General features: G+C 38.6%; 1 protein-coding gene across 1 annotated transcript; it reads right to left on the bottom strand.

Moving 5' to 3' along the window:
• Positions 1–1250: 1250 nt before the first annotated feature.
• Positions 1251–9025, bottom strand: EMC7 (ER membrane protein complex subunit 7). The gene is made up of 5 exons (XM_071427043.1): positions 8746–9025; positions 6427–6546; positions 4397–4535; positions 3778–3858; positions 1251–2249 (listed from the first exon to the last, which is right to left on the bottom strand). Exons 1-5 carry the CDS (start codon positions 8979–8981, stop codon positions 2097–2099), a joined length of 729 nt encoding a protein of 242 aa, XP_071283144.1. The 5' UTR covers positions 8982–9025; the 3' UTR covers positions 1251–2096.
• Between the last annotated feature and the right edge of the window lie 10441 nt (positions 9026–19466).

Raw genomic sequence — 19466 nt, forward strand, 5'->3', positions numbered from 1 at the left:
CAATCTTTACAATTCCTGTGAACTTTTTTTTTTTTCTTAACATGGACTTCCATTTTTTCAGAGACTGAATTCTCCATTCTCCCTTGAAGAGAAATCAAGAGAATGAACAGACACCACAAAAGAAGGAAGAAATATTAGTTCCTACCTTTGGAATTTTTCCACGTTCCTAACATGGAAAAATGCATCACTATGATTAATTATAAACTAATGCAATTCAATTGTTATTTCAATTACTTTTAAACAGAAGTAACTCATGGCTTGTACTTTCCAGGATAGCACAGCAACAATGCTGATTGCTCCATCTTCAAAAAACTGCTAAAACTGCTGTTTTTAATGTATTTTTTAATAAGAAACTGCTGAAGGAGTTTTTTTTTAATATAGTTTGGGTTTTTTTCTTCATCAATGCAACATGACACTTATTTTAGTAGATCCTTCCAGCAAGGATATCCAAATATCTTCTTGTCTCCACTGAAAATATTTTATTTAATACGTGAAACAAAAAGACCATTCAAGTAAAACAAAAAGAGAGCAAAAATGTGCAGTTTACTTTGCAGAGTGAAATCTTTCATTGTCCACAGAAAACACTGGGTTATATCTTCTCCAACACCTCAAAACTGACTTAATCTTATCAATGAGTACTTAGTCTTTTGCAACTTTTATGTTTCCCAGCATAACTTCTAAATATGTGTTTTAAGAAAATTTATAGTCCTCTTCTGTGTAAGGCAGAACAAATACATGCACTATAATTGATTTTGGCTTCAGATGTATTGTAAGTGGACGTCAAATACCATTTCTGGAAGCAGATATACATTACGTCTGCTGCACTGACCCTGTTACCTAAGAAGTTACCAACTGTAAAGAACAGCGTTTACGATGAAATAAAAAAAGGGACTGTTACTAATAGGGTTTGGCAAGTATTGCTGTCATTTTAACATGCAAATGTTCAACTAGTAAAAAACAATCAGTTTTTTCAATTTTTCTCTGGGTAGCTTGAAAACATACTGCATAAGAAATATATAGGCATGCTTGAGGAACAAAGTTCTGCCAGTGACTTAGCATTCCTCGAGAGCCATGTACTTTGGAATGTCATTTGTAAGATGAGCAGAATTTAGCTTCCTACTACACCTTCTTTTCTTTCTTTTTAACATTAGTTAATTTGAACTGCATTTAAAATTCTGTATTTGGCCTCAAATCCTTCCACTGGTAAGTTGAAAGCACAGCACACATAGAAACAGTAAGAAGCCTCAGTGTTGCAGAAGTGATACATGTAATTTAGAAAAGAAAGATTCAAGATCTTGACAGCTTAAATGAATTCCTCATGCAAGATACTTTGCTTTCTTTCCTCCCAAAGAGTTTTTAGCAGAAAGTAGATCAGAGTAAAACTGGGCAATACATGGTGGAAAATCTTTGAACTAAAGAATGCCCACAGAGGTTGTGGAGTCTCCCTCACTGAAGATATCCAAGAAACATCTGGATGCAATCTTGTGCCATGTGCTCTAGGATGACCCTGACTGGGAGATCAGACCAGAGAACCCACTATGGTCCCTTCCATCCTTACCCACTCTGTGATTCTGTAAACTGTACAGGCAGCAAACAGCATAACATGAAATGATTTTATGTGTAGCATGTGACACGCTGATACAGCAAATTACCTACCCAGTAAACTCACAACTCCATTTTGAAAGAATGATTTTTTCATTTCAGAACTCAACAAGTGTAAAACATTAAAGATATCTTAAAATGGAACTCCACTTCTATTATCTTTGAAATTTTTTATACATTGCCTTAAGACATTTATTACTGTGAAGCACATTGTATAATTTATTTGAATTCTCTACAGAACAATATAGTTAATTCAGTATCATCAATAACTTTATACAGATACAGTATTGAAGCCATGTCATCTTTGCTTACTGTCAAGTACAAAACAGCTTATACAATCTAAAAAATAGCTACAAACCACTCTTGTAGCATAATGTATGTTGTGCCAGGTTAAAGTTTACAGCAGTGGCTTTTTGATCTTTCAAGACAAATAAACATGACACCAATATGATAACAAATAGCTGTGCAAACTCAGACTTAGGAGGAAGATTTAACTACCTCCTTTTTCCAGAACTACTTTTCCCTGCTTTACTGCTGCTACCACCAGACTTGCTGGAAGATTTTGAAGAGAAAAGTCTTGTCATGAATTCAGACACATCTGGCAGCTCATGGTTGGAATTCAGCATGTTCATTGACTGCTCCATTTCCTGCATGAAAAGATCAGATCATCTTAATAGCTTTTAACAATTCTGGCTGTATAAAGACTGTATGAGAAAGATAACGAATTTTCCCAAATACTGTTTTACTTTTTGTAGTCCTCCAGGATACATATTGCTACATAGTTTTATGCAACCACAGCCAAAACCACCCAGCTACATACAGAAACATAAACCCCCAAAACTAAAAGCAGCAACACATGGAAAATGGTAACCATGTCTTAAGCAGTCTTACAGGGCAATCATCTGATATAAAAAATCTGAAAAATAGAAAATATTTCTTTTCAGCACTACTTTTCTCCATATTAAAATTTAGGCTATTGCTTAGATATTCAGATATGTGTTCTCACAGATGTCACACTTTTGTTTTTCAAATCAGTATAATTTATAGCACATTAACAAATTTTTGATGCTGTTTGAAGGAATTAGATATTTTTATTACCCTACTTTCTGACACCAAGCTACTAGAGTACTGCAGCTGAGTTTTCATTCCTTCAGGAAAAAAAGGATTTTTATATATATATATATATATATATATATATATACAAACTAGTACTGTGCTGATTCCAGAAAGAAAAAACAAGTTAATTTGAAAAATGTCATAGAACCTCCATACACTTAACAATTTAATACATGGTCATCTAGAGAATGTCATTACAATTTAGTTCTTAAAAACAACTTTTTCTTACTCTTTAAAGATAAGTTAAATTATAAGCAAAATTCTTCCAACTTGAAAATTTCTCATTAAGAAGTCATATCAGTTATCTGATAAGAACTAAATCATCAGAAGTTTTGATGGCTTTACCATCAAAAGAACAGCCTGTCTCTAAGCAGTGTCACATCAGTGAAAAAAGTAAGGAATATGTGATTTTCTTTTTTTAAAATTAGACTTCCAGAGTTCAGCTTGGTTTGAAGAACATGCCATGAATACCTAGTATATCTTTTATCTGTTTTTTTAATCAAAATTGTAGCCAAAAGAGTATTATACAACTCTGATAGGTTTTTTAAAGGTATCACTTATTTAAAAAAACTTACTCAGACACCTATAAAGTACTACTGAAGACAGTGGTCATTTAGAGAAAAAGTTTTTAGTTAACCAAGCCTTCAAAAGCAGCCACCCATGACAGACAAATAATACTTGTAAAAATAAAAGATTTAGCAGACACCTTGAATCTCCATTTTGTCCTAGCCTTCTGCAATTCAGCATTTTGCATGATGAAAGGACAATAAATCAGATAATTTAATGACTGTATTAAGACTCTGTATCATATACACTAGTGCGGCATCTGGATTTAACAGTGCAGTCAACTGAAGCACAAGAGAACCCCACATCACACCCCTCTCAACACACTTGACACTCATTAAATGACTCATTGCTAAAACAGCAACACTCTATTAGCTGAATAAATGATGCCCATTAAGCTTTCCTTAAAAGTACAGTTCTGTTTTTATTACTTTTCTGTGCCCTGAAATCTCTTTATCTTTTGTCTCCCCACATGCATCATTTGAATGTACTTACCCGCCTCATATCAGGATCACTGGTGTTGACAACTTTAGGCAAAAGCACAAATATCAGTAATGGAAGAACCATCATCATCACCTACAGAGAAAACAGGAAATACCTCTTCAGCTTAGTTGTTGCTCTAAACACTTTTAGGACCTACTAAATTAAAATGAAGCTCTACTAAACAGCCAAACTCTAGAACTACTGCATTCTGAAACAGTAAGCCAGTAAGTAACATTTGTCAGGAATGAAACCTGACATGGGAGCATTGCGCTTTAAACAACAGTTTTCAAAGTTGGACATATAAGGCAAATGTTTGTTCTCTCTTACACCTGCTGTAATTAGAATTTTGCAACATGTTGATCTCTGCACTACTAGACCAGCATCACATTGTTAAAGGAAGAGACTACGGGCTGTTTCCAGAGGACATACATAAACAGTGCTATATAAGGGAGGAGATGTCAGAGAATAACTTCCCATTTGTAAGGAAGTAAAATCCAATAAAACAATCCTCTCAGAAAAGCAAAGGAAAAATGCACATTTTCCTCAATTGTTTTTAGTCTTAGTATATTGACAAATAGCTGTATTTGGATTCTTAGCATACTTGTAATATTTGTGTGTTGCCTGTACATACCATAGGGTTCATGAGGAAATCTGTCCATCCCCAAGATTCTCTCTTTATAAAGTATGAAGGTGGTCCAGAAGATTTCATCTGGAGTGGGTATGGCAGCCTGACAACTTCAGAGGGTTTGATGTAATTCACATATCTTGCTCTATTAGGCAAAATGCAAATAATTGAAAATATAAAACATAGAATCTTTGGCAAATCATAAAGAAGATTTAAAAAAATCCAAACAAGTTTTAATAAAAGACTACAAACAAAACCATCTGCTATGCAGTGTCAGCTAGGCTGCACTTATGAAAAGCTAACTTCTCTCAGCAGCATATTTGATGGAATCAAAAGCAAACCATTTTTTGTTACCTTGTAAAAGTAAGACATACTATGCTGTTTAGGGTCCAGCTTGAACAGTGTAGTTTAACCAGTTTGCTCAGAACATCATCTACTCGCAAAGTTAATAGCTTTCAACAAGTGCATTTATCAATACTGAACCTCAGTCTTTATTACTTCAGGAGGTTTTTCCATAGCTCATCACTAGTATTCTTCATCTGGGCCTAATATTCAGATACTTACTCAGTACTAACATCTTTGTCATTCTTGACCCATTTTTCATGATTTATGAGTATTTACCCACTTTGTGCAACTCCAGGGATGACTTCTGTCCATAAATAATTTATTCCTTGTGAATTTTACACCAAATACTCATGTATAGAACGTCTATAGAATCTATATCTATAGAATTCCCTCCTATCTTATGACTACGTCTTTTCTTCAAAACTTGAGATTTTCAAGTAGATCTTATCAAACACATCTGTCTTGCACATGCTGTTTCCTCTTTCTAGTTATTAACCAAAGTTTTTAAGGCAGCACATCCCTTAGAAAAGCCCTGACATTTTCTACAAGTATCACTGTTTTTCATGCATCTCTGACTCCCCAGCTACATGCCTCATTATAGTCTCTATCTGTTGGACTGGTAGAGATGCCAAGCCTCCTCCTACTTTCCTTTGCAGATGTACCCCAGCAATTTACTCAACATCAAATTCGTTACCTTACTAGTCCTTAGATACACAAATGGTGCTAAGGGTGAGGTTATACCCAATATTTTATCTATATCTTTTTAATTGTTACATATTAATTATTGCAAATAAGATACTAACAAAATATAAAAATAAAAATTCAATACAGTTTGGAAAAACCTAAGCTCAAACAATCTGTTTTGAGCTTATTATAAGCTCAAACATTATTATATTATAACTATAATTATGTATTATAATAATAATATTATCATATTATATTAATTATTATTATAAACAGACTATTTGCACTGTTTTCTGTGAGATTTTAATTTTTAACCTCCCCTAAATATACTGCAGAAGTATTTACCCTGATGATTGTATTCCTAAAAGTTAAGATGCTTGGTGTGTGCTTGAATAAAGAGAAATTATGATGAGCATTTTAATTTAAATGAAAATCACCTTAATAAATAGATTTTTCTATATTAGAGAGTAGTCTACAGTTACAGTCAAGAGTGGTTTGGTTACAACATAAAAAACAAACCAACAATCCTTTAGAAATTATGGAAACTGTCAACTGCTAGTATTAACTAGTATCTGTAACAAGTGTCCTATGGGGGTGCAATGGAAATATTTAAAAATTTTGCTGTGCCAAGTCCTGACAGTACACTTACTAAATAAATGGAAAAGGGAAGAAGTAAAAAAAAAAAAAAAAAGTATTGAAAAATAATAAAGCAGTTAACTAGTTTATGCCTAAATTTTATTTCAGGATAGCTGCATAAAAAATAATAAAAGCAAGTAAGTAGACAGACTTTTAAAGTCTCTTTTCTCTTATTTCAGGCCATAAATAGGAAGAAAGATATCAGACTCTGGAATTTGAGAAACGTGCTTCTAGAAGTGATGTTAAAAGAAGCTGATGCATCCAGTCTGAGATGGAGCATCAGACCTACAGCGCTGCTTCCATGAATCTCTGTACTGTGCTGCCAGGCACACAGAACTCACCAATACAGAGGCAAATCAGGAAAGGCTCACCTCATTTTGCCTTTTGAAGTTATGTCAACTCGAACAGGCTCAAATTTATGAGCAGGGGATATAACTTCCACTACATAAGATCCTGAAGGTACATCATGAACCACAAAACTTCCATCTGTCCTGAAAAAAACAGTGAGTTCCACAACATTTCAGTATGCTCCAGAATATAAACCAGAGTGCTCTGCTGTTTTTGTTTTTTAAAGAAGCTGTGTCATTTTATATTACAAATCTTAAAATAACCACAATGACCAAAAGGAAAACTTAAACCAGTCAGCACTCACAATATCAAGCCCTTTAATTTATCAATGTGCACTGCTACAGGAGCAGAAATTCCCTGCTAGGTTAAAGATTCTGTTGTAGCCTCAAGGTATTGTCTTGCTGGAGGAATAATTTACCAGCCCAAATAAGATCTGAAATAAATTACATTTCATGTATTCAAGTGACAGCAGAAGTAATTTACACCTTCCTTTCTCCTTCTGAAATACATACAATGAAGTTTACTTTGCTTTAGTGCTTCTGCTGAAAGCAAGCCCCCAGAATGCCATCCTACATAGTGTGGGTTGGTGCTAGGGACGATTTGCAATGCAAAAATAGCAATTTGTACCTTTGTTGCGAAATAGAGGTTTTTACTTCTAATTGCTCCCTTTAGGACCAGCCCACGCTGGAAAGCTCAATCACAGTAATAAGGAAACTAAGAGCTCTGAACACATACACAGAAGGGATTTTTAGACAGGTGGCTTTTATTTTAAAATATGAAACTCGAATATTCAATGAAAGTATTAGTAAAAGGTTACTTGGAAGCTTCAACACTAGTTGCCTTAAAGGTACAGAAGTTTTCCTCCTATGTGTTTCCAGAAGTTTCCAATAAGAAAACCCTAGTGTTCACTACCCTGTTAAGAGCAACATCAAAGATCTCTTTCCTAAAAGTAAGATGCAAAGTTAAGACAAAAAATTGTTAAAAGGGAAAAAAATGTAATAAACCCTAACACATTAGAAACATGCAGCAGTAAAACAAATAAATGAGCCCTCTTAAAAGTGATTTCTCAAAGAATTTGTCATTATGTCCTTACACCACATCTCTCTCTAGAATGCAAAACACTTAAGGACCTACCACCTTTATGTGATGATTTGAATCCCTAACAATGCTTACGCTATCTCATATTACAACTGTTTTAAGGATGTTTTGCTTTGTATTTCTTAAAGTTTCTTAAGCATTCAATTAAGCATTCAGAAATTTGTCAACCTGACAGCAGTTATTACATCAGCTCCCAGATATGATGTCAGCCTCCCATAATTTGTTTGTAGTGGCTTAGCAGGTGCTACAGTGCCAGGATTCTACAAGATCTGCAGAGTAGAATCTGTTGTGTTATCCTGTTGATAGGACCCAAAGTCAAAGTTAAGTTTAACTCCTATTGCAGAGGGATTAATTAAAAATTACGAATATTTATGAGGGTAAATCTTAATTCCATGTAATCTCATTTTCATACATATTTTAAAAGCAATGTATTATACTGTACTGAAAATCACAAAGAATGAAATTTAGAATTTACTTCTACTCTTGAAATTACATTAGTTCAGTTCTTAATTCTGAGGATATTTTCTGTATCCTAATTCTCTAGATCCTTGCTTATCTGAATATATCCAGCACCATCCGAGTCTGAATAAAATGATTCTTTGCAGCTTCCAGCTACATTTGCATGATTTGTAAAAGAATAAAGCTACGTCCCTTAAATTAGCTTTCACCAGCACAGTTTAAGTTTTTCACGGGTACTCAACACAGAACTACAACTGTAACTTCTAACATGACCAAACACGTCCACATCGGGCAAATTCTTTGCCAAGTTGTTTCTTAAATAAGAAGTGGCAGAATTTACAACAGAAGCTGAGAAGAAACACGGTCCTCCAGACAGCGCAAACGCGTTTGGGGTTTCTGTTTCGGCTGTTGTTTTTTCGTTTGTTTGTTTGAATTAAAACTCCGGTCCTGAGTTTTTGGGCAGCAACCTGAGCCATGAGCCCGGATACGCCGGCCGGAGGCTGAGGCCAAACCCTACGGCACTGCAAGGCTGGCCGTGCCCAGCCCATTACAAGGCCGGGGCCCAGCGTTCCCAGCTCCGCCCGCAGCTCAGCTCGGGATTCTGCGGTTCCACAGTCCCGCGGCCGTGCTGCACGGGACACGGCCGAGCCCTGCAGGAGCCGCCCCCGCCGCCCGCCATCTCAAGGCCGGGCCGGACCGGATTGCGAGGGGGCCCCACGGCCCCGGGAGACGCCGGCTCCCGCCCGGGCAGGCCCGCCCGAGCCCCCGCCCCGCCCGCCGCTCACTTCAGGAAGCCGACGTGCTCCTCCCCGTCCACCAGCACCCGGGCCCCCGCGATCCAGTCCTGCGGCTTCACCCCGGGCACCACGGCCCGGCCCTCGATCTTAAACCGCTCCCCGGGGCCCGCGCCGCCCGACGGCTCCGCCGGCCCGAGGGACTCCGACCCGCGGGCTCCGCGGGGCAGCGGCGCCGCCGAGAGCCAGAGCAGCGCCAGGCACAGGCTCCCGCCCCGCGCCGCCATCGCCGCGCGCCGCCCGCGCCGCGCCTGCGCCGCGATGGCCCCGCCTCGCGGCCGGCGCGCAGTGAGCCGTGCGCATGCGCGGGCCCCCACGGCTCCCGGCACGGGCAGGGGGGAGAGGCGAGAGAGGCGGGACGGGTCCCGCGGCTTCGGCGTGTGAGGGCAGGCAAAGCATAACTCGGCACTTAAAGGGTGCAGTAACCGAAATGGACCTACAGAAAATGGATGGGTAAAAAGTAGGCGTAGCTTTCTTGGTAATGGATGTATTTAAGGCACTGTGGTTTGAAATCTTAATAGTTATCATGAAAAGATTAATAAACATTTTCTAGGGGGGAAAAAGGAACAAAAAAAAATCTTACAAAAGATTAAAATTGGCCTAAAGCATCATCTTTAAAATGATTTATAGCAATGCAGTTTGTTTGGTTAGCTACAATAGAGTGAAAATTTGTTACTTAGTAGGCAGGCACAGACTGAGGGGAGAACCCCCAAGGGCTGTAATACCTTCCCTGCCCCAATTTCCCTTCACAAAGCACGTCCTGTTATGTCATATGTATTCAATGCCACGTTGTGGCTACACTTCCTTCTACCCCTCTGATTTATGTCAGAGTTAATTACCGAACCTGTGGAACACACTGTCATTAAACACAATGAACCTGGTCATCAGCTGATAATAAAAATACTGAATCATTTAAAAAGCATATGTCATCCTATGTCAGTGGGATGTTGTGAATTATTTGTCTGTTGGTATCTTTGAGCTGTCTCTTCTTTGGAAAAATCAGGAAAATGAACGGTCTATGAGGTTCTTCTGTCACATAAGCTCACAAACACCTAAAACTCCAGCAGGATTTTCCAGGTGGGAACCCAAGAATGCCAGAACTGAATAGTGTTAGAAATACTCACCCATAGAACTACAAAGCAAAAGCATTTATGTTAAAGCTACTGACAAGGCTCACTACAACACTACAGACAGACATCACAGTGACGTATCATGCAGTTAGTGTAAAAATGTGCCTTTTAAAAAAATATCCTCAAGGAACTGTATTAGGATACTGTCAGACCACAATATGAATGACCATGCCCTCCAGTTTTAAGGATTTCCTCATCCTAATAAGTTGTTTTTATAACCTACATAATACAGTTTCTTGGTTTAAATCCTTGGAGAGCCCAAAGAAAAATTTGTTCTTTCATAATCTAATCCAAGAAGCTTCTCCCTCTATATGTCATCCTGTTAAAAAATTGAGAAGTTAATTAAACAGCATCTTGCCATATCCAATAGCTGCACTGGCATGCACACTTTTTAGTGCTAGGTTAGTAGTCCCTTGTCCTCCCACCATGTAACCTCTTTACATATTAAAAGTTCTCTTTCATACAGATATATCAGTTACCATAGTTTTAAGTGTATGCAACTGATAAAAAAATTAATGTGGTTGATTACTGCCTTTTTCTGGGTAAGACTAGCTTCAACAGGAGCTTGAGTGGATTGCACAATGCTGTTTTGGCAGTTATGTTGTGCTGTTGGTGTTTGTCTGCTAAGTAAAAAGAACAAATCCCAGTACAACAGGAAACAGTAGTACAAATGGAAACAAAGACATAAAAACATCAAGGTATATATTTATCAGAATAATTAGTACATCAGCTGGGAGATGCTGTTTTTATTCTAGAAGGAATTTTACTATTAGCAGAGTTGTTTCTGCATCTTGATTTCAAGTGGATCTCTCATCAAAAGTCAGATAAAACTTCCAAGTAACAGTTTCAGTTCAATGGAAACAACCAAACAATTCTAAGAACATGAAAATGCAGTCAAGAATGACCTCCATATTTTGTAGCTGTCTCTTCATTGATGGATTCACTCATTGAGTTGCAACAACATAGAAAATTGCAAGTTTTTTAAAAGTTCCACCCTACTCACAAGCAAATTTTCGGTTTTGTCTGAGTTGCTTCCACCAGCTGTCACTAACAGTGCAGAGCTGTCAGCCAGATGGGTGACAGCTGACAGTACCTAACAGAACAAAGAGAAGGCCTACATTAATGCAATGCCATCACACTGGTAATACTGAAATCTGTCTCCACATTCTTGTCACCTTTAGTTTCACATACAGACTGAAAAAGCAGAGGAAACCTATTAAATCCATCAGAATCCAAGATCATCACAGCTGTTTACAAAGAAGTGGTTTGGAATACTGTTGGATACTCTTAAGGAGTAGGAGAGTTTTTTAATCTCCCAAGGATAAAAGGGGTTTGCAAAAAATGTAGCAGAACTTATTTTTGATGGATCCTCTTCACAGTCAGAATTCTAGCAAAACTTGCTATGTGTCTTTTGCTTACAGGTCACCATTAGTAAAGCATTTAATTCATCTTGGAACATTTCGGTGTAATTGCTCCGAAAGCTTCTCTTTCCACAAAGGTGATAGTACCTTGGCTAGTATTTAAATATTTCCTTTGGAAAATGAAGATGCTTTATCACTGGCACTGGTTTATTGTAATACACCAGACAGATCTTGGACCACAAACAGCAGCAGTCCAAAATCTCTTTTGTGCGTGACTCAGGCTGAATGTGCAGAGGTGTTGACTTTGACCAGACAAGCAGGGAGCACCTTCAGCCATCTGCCTCTAATCTCACCCTAATCTTTGAGTCAGTCCCCCGATATAGACACACAGATAACAACACTCAACACAGCAGATGAGTAATGCTGGTTCACAGATGTTCAGTGGAAGCAGAGATATAATCCTTGCTGACACAAAGAATAAATAAGAGCTGCATGTGCATTGGAATACTCATAGCTACATCCTATTTGGTTTCTGGTAAACTAATTAGAGGTGAGAAGAAATCAAAATGCCCAGCCAAGTGAGCAGATTTATGAGAATGCACAAACTGAAGACAGATGGAAGGGTTCAGCCTAAAGGTACTGTGAAAGGTCACAGCCAGGTAACTCATTAACTGAGCTCTCTCCTACCCAAGGAGCTTTACTATGATTAAACACAAAACTTACAAAAATTGTGCTGCATATTTCTTTCAGCATTTAAAAAAAAAAATTATTGTGGTGTGCCATCTACTGGCAATTTACTGTGCTACACTAGAAATGGTAACACGGAGAGAAAAGTTAGGATTACAGCCTGAGTTCAGCAACAGTCTTCTTGTTCCTTTGAATGTAAGATGCCCTGAGAGGGTCTCAGACTTGGGGCAGAAAGTGCACGGCCATCTTCAGTTGCTCCAGAATTCCAGTCTGCTTCAAACAGATTGCCCATTCAAAGAACAGCAATGAAGCTGATGAAAGGTGTGGAAGACAGGTCTCACAAGAAGCAGCTGAGGAAGCTGGGTTTTTTTAGCCTGGAGAAAAGGAGGCTCAGGGGAGACCTTATTGTTCTCTAAAACTACCTGAAAAGAAGTTGCAGCAATGTGGTGATCCGCTTTGTCAACAAAGCAAAGTGACAGGAGGAAATGACCTCAAATTGCACCAGGGGAGGTTTAAAGAGGACATTAGGAAAAAATTCTTAATCACAAGCACTGCCAAGCATGGGAACAGGCTGTTCAGGGAAGTGGTGAAGTCCCCATTCCTGGAAGTATTTAAATGACAGGGAGATGTGATGCTTAGGGACAGGTTTAGTGGTGGACTTGGCAGTGTCAGGTTACTGATTGGGCTCGATGACCTAAGATGTCTTTGGCAATCTAAATGATTCTGTGTTGGGGCAGAAAAATCTCTTAATCCCCTGCAAACTCTGCAGATGTCAGAATAATTCCTGCATCTCCAACATGTCCACCTCCTCAGCATGGAGTCAGCATGTACGATTGAGGAGTTTCCTGTCTCAGAGAGATAACATTCCCCTACTCCCTTGGTTGCTTTCACCTTAAGGTGACCAGATAAACTTCTTCAGGACTTTTTTTTTTTTCAGGAATGAACTGTTTTAATGTTCTAATAATGTATGTCCAAAACCATGAACAGGATACTCTATTTTGGCACACTAATCCTAGGAGATAGCAAATGCTGACATCGAAATTGCAAGATGTTGGCCAGTTTTGTTTGGTTGCAGCGGAACTCATCTTTACTAAATTCAAATTCATTCTTCAGTGGAGGAAATTTAATTAATAGTTTAAATGCAGGGAAAAGGAGCATAATTTTCCTGCTGTAAAAATTTCCAGACTCCCACATCCAAGCAGAACAAATATGCAATGTGATGGTAACCTGGAAGTCAGTTTCAAAGAACTTTGCACTTCTCATCTGCTCCTGTTCTCTGTAAAAATTTGTCCCTACATCTCTGCTAAGCAGCAATTGTGCATTAACCTTGCAAGCAGAAGGTTTAATAATTGCAGCATTCATTAAGCTGACTAGGTAAGAAGCTATGACCCACAGAATGGTGCTACACACGTCCTCAGATTCCTGTGTTCTTACTTGTATGAACAGCACCTGTAATCACTCACATGAGGCTAGAATGACACATCACACTGATGTTTGGGTTCTAAAAATATAAGCAGTTTAGGATCCTTATTTCTTGGTCTACAGTCTAAGTGCTGTTGTTTCTCTATGTCTGGGTTTTACTTCCACAATGCCACAAGGTGGCCTCCACATAATACAGCATTATCCTCACCCCCTCCACAGAATGGCATACCACAGCTTGCTTTTGCTTTACTGCAGTGTTAGTAACAGACCACCACAACATGACATTCTTCTCTTTGTACTTCAGGCTCAAGAAGCTGACATGCTGTGTAGAATTGGCTCACATCTGACAGGAGGTCAGAGCAACACAAGGAAGCTGCAAGCACTTTCATAGGATGTTCTACCAGAGAGAAGCTTGTTCAGGAACCAAGCATGTGACACGCTCACAGAGCAGGTCTAGAAGGTGTCTGCCCTGCAGAGAGTCTGGGAAATCCTGCATCTGACATGTGAAGGGCTGCAGTAATTCAGACAGCATTAAGCAGTTTCCTAAATTATACTACAGTTACTTCTGTGCTAGGAGGAGCTGAAGAAAGAAAGGCCAAAAACAGCAGAAGAGATCCTCTTCCTGTCTGGAAGTTAAACTATTTCTGGCCTATCAGAAGGTTGCTGCTGGTTTTCAAGGAGGTGAATGAAAAAGACCACTAAAGATTGATTTGCACCATTTCAAAGCTTACTGTTCCTTAATTTTTTTTTTTGGGGGGGGGGGGTTAGGGGAGCTTTATTTTACATAATTTATAGTGGAATTTAAAATTATAACAATGCAAGTGGAATTGGATGAGCAATTTCTGATGATAAACATTTTCTTTGGTGTATTAAAAATGTTACAAAAGCTATTACAGTGTGTACTATTAGCAAGCCTAGACTCAAACTAAATATGAAAAGTAGTAAAACCTGTGAGCTCACAATATTTGACAAAGTAAAGGAGTAAAAGGAACAAAGCTGGGTCTTAAACTCCTTTTCTCATTTACAGAGAAAATTACAGTGGCTCTGAATTGAAGTGAATCTTCAGCAGTACCTGTAAAAACATTTTTATTTTAAACAAAATCTGTCCATTGTTCCATTGTTGAGAAGCTGAGAACTGTAACTCTCCTTGGTTTTAAGTTCATTTGTACACACCTTTTCTGTACAAAGATGGCATTTGAGATACATAACCCTACATGCACACAGCTGGTACCTAAACAAGTTTACCAGGTTGCTACTTCTTTGAAATTCAACACTTAGAAGAATAACTGTTGGTAACTTTTTCCTACTGTCTTCTTTCAATGTATTGACCTGTAATTCTCTTGCAACTCTTTTCAAGGTATTGTTGAAATAAGCAACTTTTGTTCTTCTGTCCTTCAATCTTTGTCTTGTTTATCTGAATGAAATAATTTGGAGGTTCATTACACCTCCATTAGACTTTCAGTAAGCTAAATATGAATCTTGTTTTTATCTTTAAAGTGCATTCCTGTTTGTGTGGGTTTTTATGCTGAATCAGGCTGTGCAAGTAAAGGCACGCCTTAATGAACTTGAGTTTGTACATGACAGAAAACTGCTCAAATGTCCCATTGTGGGGAACTGCACCCATTATCTATCATTAATCAATGGCAAACAAGCTCATTTTCTATGCGTTGTTACATTGTTATTCAGTGTGCTAAACAGCTTCATTAAAGCTACATGATTAACAGCTTTGTAATAAGTAGTAGTTCCTGTTTGACTCAAATGTATCTATGTCAGCCTCAGAGTAGAGGTAAGAGTAGTACTATGGGAGTACAGTGGTTCCATCTATATTTTATTAATACCTATTTTTTAAACTTTAATAAGTTAGCCTGATGCAGAATTTGCCAATTCTCAAATAAGCCCTGTGGGGTTAAATGAAATAATTTTTAGATTTATAATACTAGCATTATCATAAAAAGTCTTTCCAATTGCAGCATGAAGTTTTGTACTTGCCATATGATTCATGGGTTTGGAAGCCTATGTTTCTTTTCTCCATTTTTTGAGCTAAATAAAAATGGCTCATTTTTTCTATTTCTCATACATTTTTTGGAAGAAAATAACAGCAGAAGTGACCTTGCAATGCCTTTTCTTCCCTCTAGCTACTTGTTTTCATTATTTGTAAATGTACTGTAAATATATTTGACAGCAGGCTCCTCTGGGAAGCTCTGTATAATGGCTGGCAAAATCCAGCCATTTCCACTTCCATGGAAGTGGAAGCTTTGCCACAGATAGCCAAAGTCCTGAATTTAACTGTGCTTTGCTTTTAGATTCTTATTTTAGGCAAAAAAAAAGTAACTATGATCTACTGAAAGACTATTGCAGGATTTAATTTACAACTTTTCCTGTCTCCTGCAAGCCTGAAGAATTCAGCAAAGCATCTTACAACTGGTGTTTATTCCAGGTGACAGAGACTCTGCTGTCTAGTTTAGAATTACTTCTTGCAAGTGCAAAGGTATGTTTTTAGATACTGACATGTCCAAATATTAGGAGGCAGAAACAAATTCAAGTAATTTCCAGGACTGCTTTGTTTCCATGCAGAAGTTGTGGGGACAGGTGGGTGGGACAGAGAAGGGAAGAAACAATGCATAAACTCTTCACAAAAGTATACATTGCACTGAGGTCCCAGGTAATACCTGTCTAGAAAAGAAACAATCTAAATCAACCCACCACTCTGCTCATCTCTGAAAGTGATAATGTTATTTTATGTGATGCCTCTTTGTCCATGAAATAGTGTGAGCTCAATGAAAAAGCAACTGGACCTCTTAAAGGCTGCAGTGTTGCTGCCTGGCAGAGGAGCATTCTTCAGCAAGGCCACAGAGAGCTTGAGCTCAGGTGAGCCACCAGCAAGTCCCACTGCAGGTTTTTACACAGCCCAGTACCTGGCTGGACAGTCTCTGTGGCACACAGAACATAGGGAGATTAGAAAGTCTGAGCTTGTGCAGTTAAAATTAGAAGATTCTCCTTGCATGCAAAGCACACAGTCACATCTTAACCTAGAACAGGCACACATAGGAAAGACAACCAGGTTCTTTTATAACTGAGTATTAATAACACAACTTTAGATGAGAGTTTGGAACATCTTCTCAGAGTAGTTCAGCTAGGAAAGAAACAAAGAAAGAACAAAGGGTTCACCAAAAGGGTCTCTTAGCAGAGGTGATATTGTGTCTGAAGCTTACAAAGCAGACCAGGGAGCAGCAGTGCTGCAGCTGCCCCAGACATGCCACAGCTCTGCAGAGCTGACTGCTGGCAGTGCCATGAGGAGAAGCAGCCATACATATGAGACAGTAGCTGTGATTGAGGCTGGGTTCAACCCAGCCTTAAATCAGTAACTGCTGCTTATCTTCCTTTTATTTCACCACTAGATGCGGGAACAAAAGGTAGGGCTTGCTGGAGCAATCTGACTCAAATCAGTTCTTCCTCTCACTTGAGTCTCTCATTGTTGAGACCATAAAATTAAATTATGTTGCTACAAAGCCAGCACAAATGATATTTTCATCAAAAACTGTACTGCTCCTAAACACCAGTGAAGATATTATTTTGGACTATTAAAATCAGTTCAAGTTCTGGATGCATTTCCTAGCCAAAAGACAACCTCATATAAATGCCTGGAAAATGAGACAATTATGCTAAACCAGAAACACATGGACAGTAGTATTTTGGAGACATACCTTAGGGCTAATGGTAACTGCTCTATAAGGTAGGAAAAATATCTTAGTAAGAGTAAATATCTTATATGCAAGTAAATACCAAAAAGGAACCACAGACAAATCAATTCTGTCAGAAAGAAAAAGTATTAATGAGGATACTAAGATCTGTAAATTAATGATTTCTCAATAGAGAAGCCTATTACAATCAAGATTTAGATTTGGTGAGTTTACAAAGGAAGAGAGGTCTTACAGTTCCTTTCACATAAGCAGAATTGTTGACATCAGAACTGTTTAAACCAAACTAAACTTAAAGGAATGACCAGAGGCTAAATGCTCATTTTCCAGAGCTCAGAGAGAACTATCAAGTAAGAAAGCAGCATCAGAAGTGTGTATGCCAAATCTTGCAAACAGAAATGCTGAAATACGCCTCGCTAGTCCCTACGGTAAAAGCAGAAGTTAGCAAGCTGCCAGTTGTGAAGAAAAGCTCCAAGGGCGTTCTCCTCTTATTTACAACCCTTCAGAGTAAGGTGGCTGAGGTCACAAACCAAATATTCACTTAGAAAGTCAACTATATCACAGTGCACTAACCCTAAAAATCCCAAACAATTTGTAGTGTCAGAGACTCCTTGCTCAGAAAGGCATTCTTAAGTCCTCTTTTTAATGAAAAATGGAGGGCAGCATTTGTTGTCATTTGGCTGCAGCACTACGTTATGCTAGAGACCAGTGAATTCTGATTTTTTGCTTGAGTTTTGAATTGCTGTTTGGTGTTTGGTGGTTTTTGTTGGGTCATATTGTATCTGTTGTCCTCCCCCACTTTCTGGTTTTTAGCTTTAGTAGCAAACTTCTCTGTTCATCTAGTAAGCAACTAATCTGCTTTTTGAATCAAGAACTGTGAGGTGGTGGAAAGACCCCTTTAGAGATGTTAAAGGACACGCCACCACTAGAAACATATATGTACTGGAGTGCAAAGGAAAGGGAAAAATGATACTTCTGCACAGAAATGAATGCAAACATGCTTACAGAACATTTTGTGAACATAACACATCCTCACTCTACCCAACATCCTGATTATTTTTGTGTGGTCAGAAAACCATGAAAGATATAAGCTTGTAAAAATGAAAATTCAAATTAGCACCAGGAAATTTAAAAACCTGCACTCAGAGGGGGTGGCAAGATGGGTGAATAGGAAAAAATCCCCAACCCAAACCAACTAACCACTCACCACTAAGCAGCAGGATTTCTCCCTAACCAGTCACCAACCTGCCATTTGCAAAGGTTCAGAACTGTAGGCATTTTTATTAGCCAGTAGAATATTGGTAGGCCATTCATGTTTAAAAAACATTTATACACACACAAACCCTCTTAATACAGCTTCACTTTCAATATCACAGTGGCCTCCACAGTTGCTGTGTAGGGCATAAGCCTAACCCTCTGAGTTTTCACAGTTCAATGGCACTAAGTTGTTTTGCAGTGAGAACCTGGAAGACCTGAGGGACAAGACATCACTTGGGAAATGAGGTGTGCCAAATATGAAGGCATTTTATTCTCACTTGGGTAAGTGACAAGGATGTGAAGCTGGAAATTCAGCCAAGCAGATGTGCCCCAACATGTCAGAAGGGTGGAAAAGCAGAAACTGTGAGGAAAGATGACTGCTCTGTGAGCATCAGGTCTCCAGCCTTCCTTTGTGAAGTGCCTCACTGCTTGGATTAGGCACACAGGACTGGAAAGGCTTCCACTTATCATCATGCCCCAATCTCCCCACAATCACAGGCACCCTTTTGAGGTAATGGGAGTTTTTGTACTGCATCTTAAATACTTCTCCTTCCCCAGTTTTATGCAATTCCCTACACTGACACCCAGGACAGCACACATTGGCTAGTCCTGATTAGAATGTGCCTGTGTTCAAGCCCTCTGTAACAATTACTGGTGCCACCACTCACAGGACAGTATTTCCAGAGGTACCTCTTGCAGCATTACCCCATTGTCCAACTAACAGATTTAGAAAACTCCCTATCTGCTCTCTTTAGCCAAAAGCACCTGAACTGTAACATCTTTTAAAAAAAAGGCCAAAAACAACCAAAAAAACCAAAAAGAGACAGTTGCTCTGGTGGGCAGGGTTTATTTTACAACCAGCTACTCTGCTTATTCTTATGCTAATGCTTGCTGCTGGCACAGAATTAACACTCCCATCAATCACCACTCATTTTGGCTGATTAAAAAGTCAAGCTTTTCAGACTTGCTAAAGCACAAGGTTCAGAATAGAATTTGACACCTATTTCTTCAGTCCTGCTTTACTTTACTGCTTCAGTAGTAATAACCTAACAATGTTGAATATCAAGTTTTATCACTACTTGTACCATGATGGTTAACTGCATTTTTGTAAATTTACTGTTTCCTGCAGCTGGAATATGAGCTGACAGAGTCATTCA

The sequence above is a fragment of the Agelaius tricolor genome, unplaced genomic scaffold (assembly GCF_023055355.1).
Source record: "Agelaius tricolor isolate 1412-34295 unplaced genomic scaffold, bAgeTri1.0.p SCAF_5, whole genome shotgun sequence".
In the NCBI taxonomy this organism is placed as follows: Eukaryota; Metazoa; Chordata; class Aves; order Passeriformes; family Icteridae; genus Agelaius; species Agelaius tricolor.

Bases quoted from the DNA above. Each gene is read 5' to 3' on its own strand.
- EMC7 (XM_071427043.1), bottom strand. From the start codon at position 8,981: ATGGCGGCGCGGGGCGGGAGCCTGTGCCTGGCGCTGCTCTGGCTCTCG. The intron at 4,536-6,426 runs GTGAGCCTTTCC...TTTGCCTAATAG, and splicing joins ACTTCAAAAGGCAAAATGAG to AGCAAGATATGTGAATTACA. The intron at 2,250-3,777 runs GTAAGTACATTC...CTTTTCATGCAG, and splicing joins GTGATCCTGATATGAGGCGG to GAAATGGAGCAGTCAATGAA.